Raw genomic sequence first — 19,314 nt, forward strand, 5'->3', positions numbered from 1 at the left:
GGTCGGGGAACAGGCGGCGGCGGAAATCGGCGGCGGCGGCCTCTGGGTGAGGCCCGGCTGCGCCCCCGCCCCTCGCCCCCACCCCGCGCCTGCCGTGGAGCCGCCTCCCCGCCGCCCCCTCCTCCCTTGGCTCTGCTCCGACTAGGCCTCCAGCCCTACTGGACGGACGGACACACAGACAGACGCTGCACCGCCGCCGCTTCCTGACACCCCATCCTCCCCTTCCCCTGCGCGGCCGTCGCGGCCCGGCCAGGTGAGGCGGCGACGGGGCTAGTGGGTCGGGGGCCGCATCGGCGGATGTTGAAGCTCCGGTGGTGCCCGATGTGGGGTTGGGCTGTACGGGCTTCTTCCCCTTTCGGCCGCCGCCGGGCGCTGCGGGCAGACTGGGCGGCAGGGCGGGCTGCCAAGGTGGGCAGCCCGATGCTGGGGAAAAGAGGCTGAGCTCTGTTCTTCCCAGCTCAAAATGGCGCCCCCGATTTTCCCACTTCCCCTTATTCCTGTGCCTGGAAGGGAGCTGCGGGGGAGGGGAGGCGGTTGGGCTGGTAGGGCCGGGCCCGGAGCCGTGGCGGGGAGGGGGATCCTCCGCTGAGATACAGCGCCGTTTGGTCCAGCTGCGAGAGGAGGGTTGTGCCCTCCGAGTTGTGCGTGGAAGGGTTGAGGGCAGTGGAACCCACGATTTCCGTTTCGTTTGCGGCTGGAGGAAGGCCAATGAAGAAGGTGGGAAGTAAAATACTTCGACAACGCGTCGCTATCCAAAGAGTAATAGTAACAGGCCTAATGGAAGGTGTGTGCACCCTCTCAGTCTCGGTTGAAACTAGAGATGAAGCTGGAGCGCTGTAGAAACATATACCCCTCCTATTTTAGAGCAGAGCTAAACTGTAAAATTATCAGAATATTTCAAGAAACAGGACCTTGAAAGGCTGTTATTCTCCCATGATTTTCTGTGATTCTTTTCAATATTATACCTCTTTCACAGCCTAGGAAAAAGTCATAACAGCTAACAGCTAAAATTAATGTGCCCCATCTACACAATATTCAGACTCAAATGGATTCTTTTTCTTTTCATTCTGGTAGTTGCAGGCAGGCTGGGTGTCTTGCCTAGGTGGTATTTTTATCATGTAATAAGAGTCATCATTAAAAGGTAGATGTTACCTGAAGTGAGGTAGTTATGGACAATGATAGTACAGTCATCATTACTTATATTTGCTGTATGATGAACCAGTTTGCCTCAAAGCAATTAATACTATATATCACTTAAATGACCTTATTAAATAGCTGTTGCATTTAATTGGAAATCAATGAGTTTTTTTGTGATGACTGTTGATTCACATCTTTAATTTACAGCTTTGTAATGCTTCAGCGCAAACTGGAACAAATGTTTAGATAGTTATGTGTGCCACTGTCTTGAATGCTGCAGAAGGATGGCATAATAATTATGGCATAATAATTTTGCCATAATTAATAATTCTGGAAGAGAGTAACAGAAAACTTTGTTAGCAGGAGTCCTAAATAAGTAAATTTATTTTGTTACTGCTTCTTAAAACAGACCAGATAGTCCAATATAACCAAATTAGACAGTGGTTGCAAGCTCGATGCTGTATGATCTCTATTTGTGAAGCATCAGAAAATTGACTAGAAATTAGTTCAGTGTTAATTAAGTTCATGATAAGAAATACTATCATTTGCTCTGAAATGTGAAGGTATCTCAAGTGATAGAATGTTCCATGTTTGAATTAACCATTGACTTTTCTTGAGGCCTTTGATTATGCACTTAATCACATTCATTGTAGGAACAGTGTTAGCTGTCTTAATCCCTTTAGTGGGCTGGCTTTTGTCACAAGTGTTATTTTGATACTTCTGTATTGGCTTTCTTGTTGTTTAAAATAGACACTGGTCTCAACACTTGAATGACTGAATTATTCCATTAAGTTGTGAGTTTGTAAGTATTGTATTGTTTTATTGTAGGTATGGTATTGTTGTATTGCAAGAACTGATAGAATTCTGCGTATGAACTCAAACAGGAGAAATTTGCCATGAAAATAATCATGACCCTTTTCTTCTATCTAACAAAACTTGTTAACAAAGACTACCTAGAAAAATACGGATTTGACTTCTAAAGGGATGGTATAATACCATACCCAGCATCTGGTAAATTACCTGGTAGGATTAACAGGAGCACTTTCCTGGTGAAGGCAAGGCTAGAAGATGGTGCATTTAGTGGGTCTTTGCCTGGAGCCTTTAAGTGAAGCTAAGAGGGGGTAGGGACAGCTGCTAAGCTCTGGAAGTAAGTGTTCAGAATTGCCTTGGAAGTTATTTATCAAAAAGGAATTAAAGTTGCAGGTTGTGTTTGTGAGATACTAAAAGTAACATTCCTGTCTTCTGTGTGGTGCTTTTTTATGATTCCCAAAGCCTGTATTGTACAGATGACAGGAGCTGGAGAACAAGTGTGGCCTGAGTTGTGGAACCTATGTGGGTTCTGTAGCATTGAAATCTGCCTTTGCATTCTTGTGAGTCAGTATGTTGAGTGCAGATCTAAAAAGAAAGGTCAAGAATGTGATGTAATGACTGTCAGACTACTTCAGATTAAGAAGATCTGTAAATTCCTCTTTTGTCATGTTTGTATGATGTCACTTTGTGAGCTTACTGGACAGCTTCAATGTAATCTGTAACTTTTAAAAGATGATGATTTACAGACTTATGGAAAATGACTGTGACTTTATGTATATTGAAATCAGCTGGATATGCTCTATCAGGTTTCCAGTTCTTTTTTTCTTTATTTATTAAAAAGTGTGGTACAACTGTGGTAGGTTTCATAAGTTAATAGGCATACTGATATAGCTATTGAGGGAAGGCTGTTCACAGGATGTTTACAGGCAGAACTTGTTGGCCTTGCAAGTAGTGTGATCTCTGTCATCTAGACAGCTAGTTATTTTTGCACAATACCTGAGTGTATAGAATGATTTCTTCTGAAGGAGGGAGGGGTATATAAATTTCAGAATTTTCTGGTTGGGCATTTATAAGTGACTGGTACTCATAATGACAACTTCAGCTTTGAGTCCTGAAAGAATTTTGAAGGGAGTAGTAATAAATATTTTGTAAGTGAATAAATTATTTGCTAATCTCAATAACTAAAGTCCGTAAACTAAAGTTTGTAAACGACCAGTTTAAACAAGTAGATATTGCATAGGATAAATCAGTCTTTTCTGTTTTTCTCCTCTATCTCCCTTTGTATGTGAGGCAGCAAGCAAAAAGATGGTCATAGAGACTAAGCAGGTTGATTTTTCACACTGCACATCACCTGGAATTCACTTGCTCCAAAGAGTAATTCACTTGGTTTCACTTGGATTTATCCCTTATATTTTCATGCTCCAGAGTCTGGAAGAACACGGGGTGAATTAAGATTAAAGGTTTTAAAATTATTTCAGGTTTACCCAAGCACACTAAAATGCTACAGTGCAAACAGATGTTTTATTTTGAAACAGAAATAACTTGTCTTCATCTTCCAAAGGAAAAGCTAAATGAATGGCTAACATTCTGAGCTATCTGTATTTTGGCCAAGTCTTGCTGCTTTCTCTTGTGTTATAATTAGGGAGAGATTCAATGTTTGTCACTGATCCACTTTTATCCAAGTTCTTCCACAACTTCTCGAGCTTGTGGGAAAAAAAAGTCTTGCCTGAAAACTAGTGCAACAGCTGCGTGTCACTTTTTATTTGCCTTTCAGTGCTTTAAGGATGAAAGACCTGGTGTTCTTAAATCAGCTAGATCCATTCCTGTAGTCTAAAGTATTCAACAAAAACAGATTTAATGAGAGGATTTTAATATGTAATTATAGGGGCTAATGGTGGAATATGCAGTGGTTTTTTTGCTTCATAAAACTTTCTTACATTATTGTAGACTTTCTTCCTAATGTTTGAGAGACCTTATGTCTGCAACAGATAAAAATCCATTGGTTTTTAAGGATAGTCATAACTGTCTTGGAACAGACGGGTGAATAAAATGTTGGAATATTATAACTGGAAGAGGCTTAAATTATTCTGAGAAGTATGGGTAAGGGAGCAGCATGAGCAAGTTCTGTTTACAGTGAGAAAATAAAATTTTCAGCTTATTCAAAATGTTATGTTCAATAAGAAATAATACTTATATTTCTTTATCATTTAGTACTTGTGAAAATTAGGTTTAAAGGAGTGTTTCAGTGGTGGGTTGGGTTCTGCCGGAGCTGTGGAGCTCTCACAGAACATTCCTCAGAACTTGTGCTGAGTTTACAAAAGGGGTGTTAGGAAGAGGAATGAAGGCTTAGTCTCTGAGGTAGGTGTGTAGTAAGTTGGAAGGCTCAGATGACTGATAGAGAATCATCTTAGCTATGCTTTAATGTTTCAAAGTGGGAAGGTGGCTAATGATTAAGACTGTGTGATTGATAAGGTGCTAAATTTACCATAAGGAAGACAGAGTAACAACTTCTCAAAGATAGTACCTTTGCTTGTGTTTTGCAGAAGTATTAAAGCCATTCTCTACATTGGGATGCTACGCTCCAACCTAACTTGCTTTTTGTTTGAGACGATAGAGAAGCTATATCTTTAACAAATGCACACAATTCAAGTAGGTAAACAACTGTTGGAACAAAGTTGTAGGCTAAGAGATTTTTTTTAATAAATTACTTTTAAGGAAGGATATAGGTTGGATGTTAGGGGGAAGTTCTTCACTAGGAGAGTGGTTAGGCCCTGGAACAGGCTGCCCAGGGAGGTTGTGGATGCCCCGTCCTTGGAGGTGTTCAAGACCAGGTTGGATGGGGCCCTGGGCAACCTGATCTAGTAAAGGTGTATGTTTGGTGGCCCTGCCAGGCAGGGGGGTTGGAACCACACGATCCTTGAGGTCCCTTCCAACCCGGGTCATTCTATGATTCTGTGATATAAGGAGGATACATTTTTCTTGCCAAGATTTGAGTAACAGTCAGTTAGGTAGACTTCCTCCAGATTCACTTGGAATTTTGTTTTGGAAGAGAGAAGAAAGAAAATGCATGGAAAAACTGGAGAAGTATTTTCTATACCAGTACCTACCTGTGAAAGTTTAATCTCTACTATTAAATCTGTGTGTAAAAACACCAGTCTTTGACTCAGAAGTGAGAACAGCAGGGACTCAGTGCTTCTTCATCCACATGAATAAATACTGTGATTTTTTATTATTATATATATGTATATATATATATTTGAAAGAGTTCTCAACAAGAGGAGATAAATCAAAGCAGAGCACAGTTAGCATCTGTTCTTAGCAAAGATTTCTTATATCCTAGCAGAGCAATATTTATATTTTTGCTTTGGAATTTTGGATTTATTGCCATTTGATAGATGTCTGGTGGCTTGCATAAAGCAATCAGAAATTCTTGACAGTCAGGGCTGCCCATTTTCCCATATATGCCATGCTTTGCGTTTTCACTTCTAAAACTGCAGGTGTTAACTATAAGATATATTAAAGCTTTGTACATCAAGATCTGCACTTCCTAATATGTGGAAATTGTATTGGATGTGTGTGATAAAAGTGAAACAATAAAGTGTATTTGGAAAGAACTCTATGTATTGGTTGGATTTTTCCCAGTTCTCTTTATTTTTTAATTTTTTTTTTTCTTGTTTTGCATTGTTTACTGTTGCTGACTTTTGAGTGTTGCTTAGTATTGGAAAAACAAGTCTTGGTTATTTCTTGTGTGTTATAGGTAAAATATCAAATAACAGATCTGAAACTGTGCTGTTATACCTTGATCTTGATATGTTATGAAGTAAGGGACTAGGTTGCATGAATGAGGGTTGGTCAGCAGGGTGAGGGCAGTGGCTCCCTCTGCTCTACCCACATGAGTACCTCCAGTACTGAGTGCAGCCCTGGGTCCTCCAGCACAAGAAAGATGCAGAGCTGTTGGAACAACACCAGAGGAGGGCTGTGAAGATGATCAGGGGGCTGGGAGCACCGTTCTTATGAAGTAAGGTTGAAGGAGCTGGAGAAGGCTCCTTATTGCAGCCTTCTAGTACTGAGGGGAGCTTATAAACAGGAGGGAAATTGATTATATATATTTAACACGGTCTGATTGTGATAGGGCAAGGGGGAATGGCTGTAAACTAAAAGGGGGGAGATTTAGTTGGATATTATGCAGAAATTCTTTACTCTTTACTTTATAGTGAGGCAGTGGAACAGCTTGTCCAAAGAAGCTGTGAGTGCACCATCCCAGGAGGTGTTTAGGGCCAGGTTGGCTGGGTCTTTGGGGAACCTAATCTAGTGGGAAGTGTTCTCGCCTATGGCAGAGTGTGGAGCTAGTTGGTCTTTAAGGTCCCTTCAATCTCAAGCCACTATATGATTAAGAGACTGAAGTCTTGCAAGAAAAAGCATAATTCGGCTTTAATGTCATAATTGAAAGCTTTAATGGGTGGTTTCAGTATTGAAGAAGATAACTGTTTTGTTTATCATAGATTTCTGTCTGGTTGACTTTTTACCTGGGAGGGTGGCAGTTGACCCTTTTTACCTGGGGGAATGTTGACTGCTGTAAATATTAGTACACTTACATATTCTGTGCTACAATGGTGAATTAGGTTTTTCTTACTTGCCCTGTAAATCTAATACCACACATTGTTGTTTTTTTTCTTAGCCAGGTTGTTAACAGCAGAAGCACCCGAGTTCTGAATCCTGGAACTTGCTTTCAAGAACTTGAAACAAAGGACTTCTTTCTAATTTGGGCATGGCTAATCGTGGAGCAACAAGACCCAATGGGCCAAATGCTGGAAATAAAATTTGCCAATTCAAATTAGTACTTCTAGGAGAGTCTGCAGTTGGTAAATCAAGTTTGGTGCTTCGTTTTGTAAAAGGACAGTTTCATGAGTTTCAAGAAAGTACAATTGGAGGTGAGAAAATTATTCCTTTTTATTTCGTGTTTTTATTCTTACTATTCAAGGCAGTCAATGGAAAGAAAATAGAAAGGCAGTTGCAGAGTGGGCCATTGACAGCAAGGATCGAATCTGAACTGAGGTCTATAACTTATTTTGAAAGGAACTGTAGTTGACACGCTTTGATGTCAAGCAGACGAAATAAACACATGCTTGAACTGCATGGCTGTGGGAAGTGGACTTCATGTTGAATTTTGTTTGTATGGGCGGGTATGTGGGTATTTGAGTTGTGCTATGTGCATAAAGCATAGAATATTATATAGATAAATATAGATACCATTCAAGTATTCTGTTGTTTTTGACACAAGGAACTATACATCTTTCAAAAAGGTTGTAGTGTAATTTATGCAGCCTGTTGTTGCTTTTGAACTGGGAGAATGTGTACGTTTACACACGAGTGGTTGCTGAAATGTAAAAATCTGCAAAGCTTACAAAAATAAAGCCAACCTAAATTTTAAACATGACCTTTTTTACACTGTACCTGAGTGTTAGGTATATATTTTTTGTATATCTATCAGCATTCATAGAAAACTTTTTTCTCCTTAAACAGTTCTACTTATTTTTTCACTTGGTACCTATTGAAATAGATTTAATATAGGTGTTAGTGTGAGAGTTTTGTGTATCACCTCATGTGCTTTATGGTGATATAGAAGGAATTCCAAAAGATGTATTGAAAAGTCAACAAAAGAAAGTCTGGGTATAGTGAATAATAATGATAATAAAACTAATATTTTCCACTTCTGATGATGATTATTTTTCTTATTAATTCATTTAAAATCCTTTTTCTGTTTCCTTTTTGTGTGTAGGTAGGATTAGGAAAAACCTAAACTGTTTCACAATATAAAAGCTATGCAAAGGTTAGAAAAGACTAAACTTCGAGCCCATGTGTAGGCTCAATGTAATCTATTAGTTTACTCTTCTGTCTAGGAACATGGAAATGCCATACTTTACAATTGAGAGATATTAAATTCAGCAGTGTTGGGATTTCTGTGTAAGTTTTCTGTAGAGAAAGCTGTCCAACTATAGGCTGCATTTGCTTTAGGCATAATTTTCTTTGTGTTCAGAAGGGCCTTTAACAAAGGGAGGCTTATCTGCATTGTGAGCTTGAATAAGAAGTTCTGAAAGAATGCAGTGAAAAACAGGCATCGGAGGGTGCTGTGTTTGATAACCGGCCTTTGCCACTTCAGACTAATGCAGCAGTGCTTGTTAGCTACTTAAAGCAAAGTACGGCAATAAAGGATTGTAGGCTTTCAGATAATTAACATAGTTAATTATCAATTAAGTATAGTCTTGCAATCTAGAAGAAAGTTGCCTTGTTTGCAGAAATTAACTGACATTCTCTTGTAGTCATTGAATGGTTCCTTTCAACAAAAACAAGAGGGTGACAAAGAATAAAGCACTTGTTTTAATATGTTTCTCTGTGAACCCCTTCCCTTATGGAAAAGTAGGTACATTCTTCTCTTGAGGACAATAATATCTTGAAGACTTCAAATTCCACTTTTTTAGCAGCTTGTCTCCCCCTTGGATAAATTCTGATGACTGAGGAGGAAACCCTTAGTATAGCACAGAATGGGTTGGTTGTAATTATTCTTTTTTATCTTCATTATGTTTTTGGGCTGCTTAAGTAGCTGGTGTGGGAAGCCCATTTTACCAGTGCTTGGATATTTAGCATTCAGAGACCTAGTGATTTAACATTGGAACTTCAAAGCCTTTTTCTTCTCCAGCCTGCTTGCTCATCTCTGGTGGATGCTTGTACCTCTGATGCAGGAGCATCTGACTGCTTAGTAGTCAACTTTTCTACATTAGCTTAGTGTCATATGTATAAAACAAGATTGACTTGCTTTTATTGAAATAAGCTGAGTTGAAGGTTACAGCAGAAAGCAGTTCAGGAGTGATTCATAGGCTATGGTGTCTGTACAGTATGTGGGACAGGATAAGCACCCAAGGTGTGTGTGAGTTACTGGTCAGTACCACTAAAGGCATTTGATTTAAACTGACTGTTGTCTGTGAACTGTGTTGTTGAGAGTCCTAATTTCTTTCTCTTCCTAGTAGGGGGCTTGTTTTCAGCATGTTGTTGAGATTTTTAGCATAATTTTGAAATATGGTTTTTAAAGAGACACTTCTGTGTTTCTAGTATGTAACCTTAAACTGAATGGAAAGCATTTTCTAGGAGTTACTGTTTGAAGTCTTGCTATTAACTACTTACTGTTTTTCTGTAATTATAAGGTAACTCAGGGTAATAACAGATGTAGGTTTTAGATATGCAGATTAACATGTTAAGCTGTAGTGGCAGAAAATACAAGTTGCCCTGAAACTGCAGGTAGTGGAAATCATGCCTTGAAACAATTCTTGAGTTGACTTGCAAGGGAAAAAACACAACTATATGACTGCTTTATGAGCAAGAAAATTTCAGAATTTATTTGTACTTCTGTAATCTTTAACCAAGGTGGGATGTCAGGAGCTGGAAATCTTAGCTATAATATACTGTTCAAATAACGTAGATTTAGTCCAGAATTGTACATGTCAGAGCTATTGGATTGTAGCATGAAGAAATACTGTTTGTTGCATCAAGGTGAGGTGCATCTAGAAGATAAGAGAGAAATCTTGTGGTTGCTGAAATGAACTGTTAGAAAAGAATAATGGGAGTTTTTCCTGAATTTTGTTTCCATGTGTCTTTAATGTGAGGAAAGTTTGCATGTTGAATTCTTCTATGTCAATCAATTACAATCTAAAATCTTCAGACCTTCTGTATTTTAATAATAGGCTTCAGTTGTCAAGGAAATCATGCTTGATTCATCTTTTGTGAACATAATTTGATACGAGCAGACTTCTGGTTTCAACCCTTCTGTCTTTTTTTTTTAGCTGCTTTTCTAACCCAAACTGTGTGTCTTGATGATACAACGGTAAAATTTGAAATATGGGATACAGCTGGGCAAGAGCGGTATCACAGTTTAGCACCTATGTACTACAGAGGAGCACAAGCAGCTATAGTTGTATACGACATTACAAATGAGGTAAGTACAATGGGAGAGGGAGTTATGGGGATTCTTTGTGGTCTCGTATCTGCCATTTTTATATATAACTGTCTCATGTGTATCTGTATCAATTCATCTCTTAATGTTGGGCTGTGTGATATTAATTTGTGCCTGGAATCTTTTCTTACCAAGAGACCCGTTATTGTGTTCTTTATATTAAAAAGTATTCAAACAAACTAGAGAAAGCAAATGCCTTTGCAGAGTTTTTTTCCAAGCCCACATTTATATCAGTTCATCTGAATTGTTACTCACCAGGCTACTGGTGACAAATAATTTCTAGTGGTGAAAGATGTTGCGTTCATATGTTACTGTTGCAAAATAAAAGGCAGGTATTAAAGGCAGCATAATCTACTGATGCTATAACATTGTTTGATTTCATTTTGTTTGAGCTGGCATCAGACAAGCTTTGTATTAAACAAGGTTTAATATAATAAATATAATATAAATAATAATATATAATTATTGAAATAATAATATATAAACAAGGTTTAGGTCAAAATGAAACTTAAAATACGAAACCTCCAAAAAACCCAGCATACCTCAACTGTAACGGTGGTCACTAATTAGAAATGTTGAAAATTGTTGAGTTTATGAATAAACTTGATTCTTCTGGAGGAGAAAATGAATTTCCAATTTTCTCTCAACTGTTTCTCTACTTAGTCTTCATAAATCTTTATATCTTCATTTATTTTCTCGGCATTGTCATGACTAAGAACGTCTGAAAATTAGGGTAGGAATGTATCATATAAAAAAACTCTTGAGTGTATCTTTGGACAAAAGTAGCAGCCTTGCTTTAATTGACATTTTGCTTGAAGTATAGATAACAGAGACTGGGATAATTGGTGAGTGCAAAAGGATGGTAAAGACTCAACTTGCATCATTTTGCAATCATTAACAGGAGTCCTTTGCCAGAGCGAAAAATTGGGTCAAAGAACTTCAGCGTCAAGCAAGTCCTAACATTGTAATAGCTTTAGCAGGAAACAAAACTGATCTAGCTAACAAAAGAGCTGTGGATTTCCAGGTATGTACATAACTTCTGTTTAATAGAAATAGTTTGTTTTTTTGGAGGAGGAGGAGGAGCAGGTAAATAGGCCTACTGAGGAGCTTACATGCATAGACCAGGTGGTTGTCAAGGAGGTCATGCTGTTAAATATAAACCTCAAGTGAGAGTAATTCTAGGTGCTGCTGAAAAATGTTTTTGTACAAATGATATATGGCAATAGACTTGTTTTGAATAAGGAATTAAGTATGAGGAATAACTAATTTATTTGCATATCTTCAAGGCTAATTGAATTCCTGTTCTATGATCTGATCTCTTCCTGTCTTCCACTCAAAATTATCTGTAATTACAGTGTTAGTGGAAGCGATAGAATGATCTGCACTGAATTTGTTCCTAAGCTCTCTGACGTGTCCAGAGGGAAATTTTGAGAATCTTATGATACAAAGTTGATTGATAGACTTAGCTTGCCTAGGGTATACTGTTGAAGCAGTGTTCAGCTTTTAATTCTCCTTTTCATGGCATTATTTTTGTTTATGTTGATACACATGTGCTCTTCGGTTACATTTGTCTTCTTGAAAACACTGATTAAACTTAGTTATCAGAAAATGACTTCCAAAACAAATGAAATTCACTACAGATGTTCTCATCCATGCAGCACTGATTGATCTTAAGAAAACTGATTCATATAGGTATTTATTCATTAGTAATTAATTATGTTTCTGTTTTCATCTATGTCATTGTGTTAGTTACTGCTGTGTATGGTAATGAATCCTTTTATAACTTTAGAAGTCAGTCTGTGAAGATTAGGAGCTTTAGGTACTTTTCAACCTAAATTCAACATTGTCAAAAAATTTTATTCTTTCATGTCAGTTGCAACATAAAAACTACCACAGAAAAAGCAGGCATTCTGTGGAAAACTTGTGGTTTGTGACAGATCCTGTGTATCTGTATAGATAAAAAACTTAATCAAATTTTAAATATCTACACTTTTTTTTTTTTCCGTTAGTTTTGTTTCTTACAGTTATGTACTCAGCATTTTTTTGTTGTTATCTTCTCTTTTTTGCAAACAACTATCAAACCTATTTGAGATTAAGTACTGATTAATGTGTTATTTCTGTTGTGGTTACATAGGTTTTAGCACATGTTACTTAAATGAATATTGAGCTAGACTGCAGTTTTTCTTTGTTTCATCATAGGTATAGTTTGGCTTTATGCAGATTTCTGTTGGATTCAAAGACAGTTTCATAATCTGAAGATACCAGGGATTTGTAGCTGAACTGGCTAACAGGAGGTGGCAAAAATAGGGAACAGAAGTATTTCAGATGTGTATTTCAGATAGAAATTCACACTGGTAAAGGAGATCATATGACAAGACATTAGATTTTCCTAATTAGTTTTATTATCCTGACAAAAATCCTCTATTCTAAAACTTCTGATCAATCTGCCTTAGTGGATGAAAGATTGAGTAAGGATGAAAGGTAGTTCTTCATAGAAGTGATAATGGAGCTTTTTGGCATTTGAAGGCACTTTCTGTTGCTTATTCTTGCTATTACAGCTAGAGTCTTGTGGTAGGATTGTCCTTCTAATATTTACTATTTAGTTTTGTATTAGGTTTGATCTGGAATATTACTTTAAGACAAATAAGGGTTTCAGGATTGCATTTCTTTTACCTGATGGAGTTACAACTTCCCCATAGCTAACGAGTAACACACAGTCATGAGTGTTTCAGCAAACCTTTTTTGAAAATGGAGTAGAAATTCTTCATTAGTAGTAGTAAGAGTATGGTTTGTAATAAAGTGATGCTTTGACTTTTTAAGAATGGACTAATGCAGTATTTTCTTTCAGGAAGCACAAGCTTATGCAGATGACAACAGCTTGTTGTTCATGGAGACGTCGGCCAAGACAGCTATGAATGTGAATGAAATCTTCATGGCAATTGGTGAGTTGATGAGGGGAGATGGGGGGGAGTTAGAAAATCGAATGTAATTGTTTTCTTGAGATTCATGTAATCAGAAGCATCCTAACTAACTAACAAGCTCTTCCAGATTTTCCCATAAATCTTTTTTCTTTCTGTGGCACTGATGTTTCCTTAGGCCCCTTAGACTCTTCTATGATGTTGTGATAAACTTATTTGAAGCATATTTGCACAGGCCTTCTGTCAAGCATTTAAAGCTTGGATTAATTTGTAGTAGCTGAATGAGCTTAGATTAATTAAAATTCTGTCAGCAAGTTTCATGTAACTGCCTTTTTGTTGTGGTCAGTGATACTACTTCAGGTTGAAGCAAAATTAAGCTGTAGTTGCTGTTCTGTATTTAAAAACAAATCAAAAGAAAACCTTCCCATGGCATAGCTTACCATTAAAAGTTTTGCATAGTTTTACATTACTTCAACAAGTCCAAAATATATTTTATGGTTATCACGTTAATATAGAATATAAATAAAAATGTATAAATTAGTGTCTCTTCACATTATGCTTTTTGCAACAGATCTCATACTGCCTTGAGTAGGTACAAAAGTCATAATATTGTACTTATAATACAATTATAATTGAAGCTGGAAACATCAAAATAGGAGATGACAGTGACTTGCTTTAAAGATATCAGGAGTATTCATTTTAGACTAATCAGCGTATTTGCTAAATACTGTTTTATAATTAAAAACTCTTTGAATTCCAAGTGCAGCAATGTAAGATGCAAAGGGTATGCCAAGAATGAGTATGTGTGTGTTTAAATTCAAAGTCTGAGTACAGGTGAAGGGTACTTTGTGTGAAAAGTGAATTTACTAATGGATTTTTAGAGCTGACACTCCTTAGGAATTTCTTTAAAGTTGACTACACATAAAGAAAGTTGAAACTGCTAACAGTCTTGTTAGTTATCTTTCCTTGATGGATTTAACATATCTCATTATTAAAAAGAAAAAAAGGAGAAAGAAAGTGGGCTCTTCTAGGTGGGTTACTTGCCCTATTTAATAACCTTAATTAGAGTAGTCACACTGTTACTAGGAGGAAACAGTATAGTGTCAAATATCTGTATTAATCTGTTTCTTGTGTTGCACTATGATGACCTCTTTTGCTTTCAAAATAAATTCTTTTTAAAGAGCCCTTACCTTTTTCTTTGCAAACCAGTTAAGTAGAAGGTAACCTAATGCAGTTCAGACTTCCAGCAAATGCATATTAAATTATGGCTATAGCAACATTTTACAGCAAATACTCTCCTTATATTAACTGTAATCATGCGGGTTAGGGGGGTTACAGAATTCTAAGTAGAAAATGTATTTTTGTCATAAATGCTGGAGGTAGCACTGCATTTAACGATACAGAAATGCTCAGTTATAATCCTCTTTGCGTGACTGCTGTGCAGCTTCAAAAATATTTCTTTTAATGTCATGATGCAAACTGCATCTTTAAAAGTTATGTGCAAAATGAGTCTTGAAACTCTGTTGGGATTTTGGTAAATTATTACATAAAGAGAAATTCTTACCTGTCCCTACTTTTAATGAAGTATACGCAATAAACATGACAAAAAGTATGTACTTAGTACCTGGATATTTAGTCTGCAAGGTTCTTAGTCTGTGTGAGTTATTCTTTGGGTGAAATGGGTGACATTCAAACTTAGCATTGCATCAGAACAAGATCTGTGCAGCACTGAGCTTAGAATAGCCTTTTGCACAACATGGGTTCATTTCTGTGGAACCATATGTAAGTGTGATCTTCCAAAAATGTGAGAATAGTCAAAAATGAGAACATGGAAAAGAGTGGATGCAAGCTACAACTGCTTGTGAATTAACTGCCTTAGAGCTTGTTCAAGGCTTCTGGTTACTGGAAAAACAATAAATAAATAAAAAAAAAATATTCATTTCCGATATCAGTAATCTCAAGCAACAGTGCTTTGAAGATGGTTTGCTGACTCTGTGTCTCTTCATGCCGTCTTTGCAGCATAATGTCATGAGAACTCTTGGGTTCTGTTAACCGAGTTAATTATTTTCACGTGCTAATTTTCTTATTGCTTCCTGTAACAGCAATAAGTAGTTCTTGAAAACACTGGCCGACATAGTTCTGGAGTCAAAGTGTACAGCCAGAAAGTAGAACAGGAGTGTTGGTGGGTCCTGATAATACGAACAAGACAGTCCCGTGGAAGTCCTCTGAAGTAGAGCTTACCTTTCTCTCTATCAGAAAATTACTCAAAGGAGTTGCTACTGAGAAAGGCAGTGCTTGTCACCTGTGTTTTCCTTGTCTGATTGAGAGTTATCCTTGAGCTACAAGGGTGACAGAAATTAGCGCAGTAAATTGATTTATGAGAACTGGGCATAAGATGCATCTTTGAGGAGTGGAGGGAAAGAAAAGGAGGGGTTTGATCTTGGGCCATTTCTTAAGTTATTTTGCAGCGTTTACTCTGCATAGTTATCTGGGCAGTAGATTGACCCATTTCTGTCTGTTCTGTCCTCTTTCATTCTTTCAGTATCTTTTACCCTCAACATTCTTATCTTAGACTATTCTGTGTAGATGAATTCCTGCAAGAGCTGTCACTTTGCAACACAGCACAGCATGCCCAGGCAGTTACTTTTTACTGCTCAAGATACTAATGCATTTTGCTCTTGAATCTTAGATGTGATAGTTAATCATTAAGAAGTGTCTTAACTTCTATTACCACCACACTGAATTGAATTAGACTTTAAAATGATTACATTGATATGTTTATAGAGTAACAAAGTGCTGACTGTTTGTGTACTCAGATGATTTAATCTCACTACAAAATTTAACTTCTTTTTTTTTGTTGTTGTTCATTTTATAGCAAAAAAATTGCCAAAGAATGAACCACAGAGTACAGGAGCCAACTCTGCCAGAGGGAGAGGAGTAGACCTTACTGAACCCACACAACCACCCAAGAGTCAATGTTGTAGTAACTAAAACATCAATTGCTTTAAACTGTTCTGAATATTCTTCTGCTTCCTAACTGTTAATAACCATGGAATTGGAGTGCTTAACCTGGCCCAGTACAACTTCCAAACAGCGAAGAGACTTACAATAATAGTCAAGTTTATGATACAGAATTTCCTTTTGACCTAAAATTTTAACGTGCATGTATCCACCGCTGTCTGTAATGTTTCAGCGTAGAGGAGTGATGGAAGCGGAATAAACTTCCTGCAGTTGAAAGGTTTTAAAAATGGCTTTCCATTAGGGATATAGGAGATCTACTTTCCATGGACCTAATTGGCCAGTTCCTGTTGCTTCAATACTGATTACTCCTACAGTGAATAGAATCTGAACTTTTCATAATTCTCAGTTGTGCTTTAAAAGAGTTTTAGAAACAGGGTCTAAAAATCAAACTCTTTCACAGTATTGATGCAACCAGTTCTTTCTGCAGGTATCTACTGTTTAGTTATACATTCCATAGTTTAATAACTTAATCCCAAATACTACTTGCATTAACAATTTTAAGAACTCTATGCTTGCAGGAAAGTGGATTTTTAGTTGGTACACTGTATGTAAATTATATCAACCCAATTAGTTATCTAAAGAGAATAGGAGAAATCAAGTTTAACTTCATTTCTAATCTGTTCAGGAGGTACAAACCAGTCAATTCATCTTCACAATATAGGATATTTTTCCTTTACAAACTGTAAGAGCTCTTCAAGTAAAACCACAACAAACTTGGTGTCTGTGACTTTTTTCTTGTTTTTGATCATTGCTGGCCATTACAGTTTGTTTTTCCCCTGAGGAAAAAAAAAATAGCGCACTAACTATTACGGACATTCAACTTGATCTTAAATTTGGATATTAATGTACTGTAAATAGGTACTCTGCATTGTAGTCTACATTTGTTTAATACTTTCTGTAATATTTAAGAGTTGCTTAAAGGTATACAGAATGTACAGTTACTTAAAGCTAACATTTTTCCTCTCTAATCAAAGGGGGTTTTAAGTTCTTCCTTTATGGCTAGAACAGTAATAAATGATGCTCCTGTATCTGTAACATAAGTACTGCTGTCTGTCAATAATGAACTTTGCAACTTTGTTTTCCAAAGTACATTTTATTTTGACCTGTCCAGTATATTGCACTAATTCTTAGTTATTTTCATTATATGAAATCTACCGAGTGTGTCAGAAGAGATGAATTAGTCTATTTAAATGTTGAACTGATAGCAGAAACTTACTCGTGCAGATTTTTAATTTGCAGTAATCTGGGTTTAGCAAGGCAAATGACAGTTCACCAGTGTTTAGTTTTATATTGAGGTGCTCAGGTTTGAATAAAGTGGTAAAAAAAAAAAAAAGTTTGTGGTTACTGTTTCTTATTGTGTCTGTCAGAAATGTTTATTTCGTTTGAACAGTTTGAGCGTACCTGTCCGATTTGCTATATGGGTCAGCACTTAAGGTGACTGCAAGTAACTTCATGACCTGGCTAAATATAAGCTTGTGCTGTGTGTTCTGTGGAACTCCATTTGTCACATGATACCTTCTAAATGTTGAGTTAGTTGGGTAACTTATCACATCCGTTTAGAAGTACAATCAAAATAGTAATGTTATCTCTTGAACCTGCATCTAATGCAGCCTTTACCAATTGTTCACTGATGTAGCTTGCTGCATTGTCATAGAGTGCCTTAGAAGTGACCCCACCTTTTCCTGCAATTTGTGATTCACAACTGAACTGGTATGTTTTTGTGTCCTCTGACTGTTCCAGTTCTTCTGAGCTGACTTGTGTGCTAGAAACAGATTGTTTTATCCCCCTTTTCTCCAGACCTATCTCATCGTTACTGAAAAGTGTCGGTTCTGAATCAGCTTGATCTTTGTGGTCATCAGTTTCCTTAAGAACAACTTCATTTTCACTCTGCAAATAGCTCATCCTAGAACATTTTGGCTGTCCATGTGTAAGGACACCTTTTGAGTCAGGGAGAAAAATCTCCGTGCTGGAGTCCAGCATCTCTGTTTCAACTTGCTGATAATTCATAGTCTTTGGGTCACTTAGCTCTTCCTGAGTGTGAGATATCAAATGCTGGCAGTTATACAGAGAAGCCTCATTTTGTTGAATACATTCATGCATTCTCAGATACTGAGTGAATGTTGTTAGTGTTAATGCACATACTTCATTGTAATCCAAAACCTCCCAAAGCCCATTAGAAGCCAAAATAAGAAATTGACAAGAATCATCTATTGGGACAGAGATGCTATGAGGTACGGGTATAACAGATCTTTTTAGTACGGGATCTCCATGATATCCAAGACCTCTTGTGGTTCCAAGGTGACCCTCTACTAATCCATCTGGTTCATTAGTGCTGATGTTTCCACCATTCTGAAGTATGCGTTTTTTCTCCCTTACATTAGAAGTGCTGTGCTCCTCTGAGAGGCGATAACTCTTGCCATTTTTACATAAAACTGCATGTGTGTTACCTAAAAGTAAAATAAATATTTTGAACTATAGCAAACTGATTTTTCTTCTTACACTGCAGTAATATCAGCGATTAGGAAGGAAAAAAATAAAAATAAAAAAAAAATCATAGTTCAATTTTTACTATTGCAGGCAGTGATATGACTGTAAATTAATCCAGCTCCATTTTACAGTAAGATTTTGTGGATATTTTTTTCCCCCTCCCATTACTCAGAAGACTGTTCTAGAATCTTGTTGGTTTTTTTTCTGACTGCAGCTAAACTTTTGTGAGGAAACTGACATTTCAAATTGACCTAATATTCAGTCTGATAGAAATGTTGCAGTTGAAGCTCCTACTTGAGTACATAAGGATGGCGTCAAGTACTCTACTTCTCATGTACTTTCCTAGGAGAGAGCGTGCTCTCAAAACATTGTGGCTGAATTAACCCAGCAGAAAGCAAGTTCAAACTTTTTAAAGCACTCTAAAATATCAAGTAGCTGAAAAATAATTTGGACATTATTTTGGATTTACAGTTCAGTAGCATGATGCCCTAAGTCTATTCTTTGGGTAAGGAACTCAAGGGAGCAGGATTTTTTGCAGTCACTAGGCTACTTTCTTTACTTTAGTAGAAATAGTTGCTTTCTTTCATTTAAATGTATTAAAATCCAGAGGGTGAGAGTGGAAAAAGTATTAAAAATCGCAACACTCCAGGTGATCAGCCTTGTCAGATTTGAATGGAGGGTATAAAGGAAAGCATCTCTGAAATGAGGTATGCAGTGTTTGAGATCACCTGCGGTTACACTGAGAGGAGGAATTTTTTTGTTGAGGAGAGTCTTTGTCTGATCTTTTGACGTAAGGACAAAAAGTGATGTGCTAAAAACAAATTGAGTGGGATTGTAACTTTCCAGATACTAAGTTGGCCATGGTGTGATCTTATGCATTTTGCATTTTCTGACTAGAGGAGGGCATGAAAGCACGAATACAGTGAAAACAGTTGT

At 37.2% G+C, this 19,314-nt stretch overlaps 2 protein-coding genes across 9 annotated transcripts in view; one reads left to right on the forward strand and one right to left on the reverse strand.

Moving 5' to 3' along the window:
• RAB5A (RAB5A, member RAS oncogene family) lies at positions 1-17,210 on the forward strand. Of its 2 annotated transcripts, none has more exons than XM_015853933.2 (6): positions 1-253; positions 6,626-6,878; positions 9,783-9,934; positions 10,854-10,976; positions 12,801-12,894; positions 15,746-17,210. In XM_015853933.2, the coding sequence occupies exons 2-6, from the start codon at positions 6,716-6,718 to the stop codon at positions 15,859-15,861; spliced, it is 648 nt and encodes a 215-aa protein (XP_015709419.1). In that variant the 5' UTR covers positions 1-253; positions 6,626-6,715; the 3' UTR covers positions 15,862-17,210. The 2 variants fall into 2 exon arrangements, with proteins under 2 accessions (XP_015709419.1, XP_015709421.1); XM_015853935.2 differs by having other exon boundaries at positions 47-253; positions 6,630-6,878; positions 15,746-16,683.
• PP2D1 (protein phosphatase 2C like domain containing 1) overlaps positions 16,743-19,314 on the reverse strand; it is a 12,713-nt gene continuing 10,141 nt past the window's right edge. For all 7 annotated transcript variants that reach the window (XM_032443201.1, XM_015853926.2, XM_015853930.2 and 4 more), the window contains one exon: positions 16,743-18,338. In XM_032443201.1, the coding sequence (XP_032299092.1) occupies positions 17,422-18,338 (917 nt within the window). In that variant the 3' untranslated portion in view covers positions 16,743-17,421. The remainder of the gene's footprint in view (positions 18,339-19,314) is intronic.

Source organism: Coturnix japonica, chromosome 2 (genome assembly GCF_001577835.2).
Source record: "Coturnix japonica isolate 7356 chromosome 2, Coturnix japonica 2.1, whole genome shotgun sequence".
NCBI classification, from domain to species: domain Eukaryota; kingdom Metazoa; phylum Chordata; class Aves; order Galliformes; family Phasianidae; genus Coturnix; species Coturnix japonica.

Coding starts and splice junctions, on each gene's coding strand:
- RAB5A (XM_015853933.2), top strand. CDS start 6,716: ATGGCTAATCGTGGAGCAACAAGACCCAATGGGCCAAATGCTGGAAAT. Junction 9,935..10,853: donor TATACGACATTACAAATGAG/GTAAGTACAATG, acceptor AATCATTAACAG/GAGTCCTTTGCCAGAGCGAA. Junction 12,895..15,745: donor TGAAATCTTCATGGCAATTG/GTGAGTTGATGA, acceptor TTCATTTTATAG/CAAAAAAATTGCCAAAGAAT.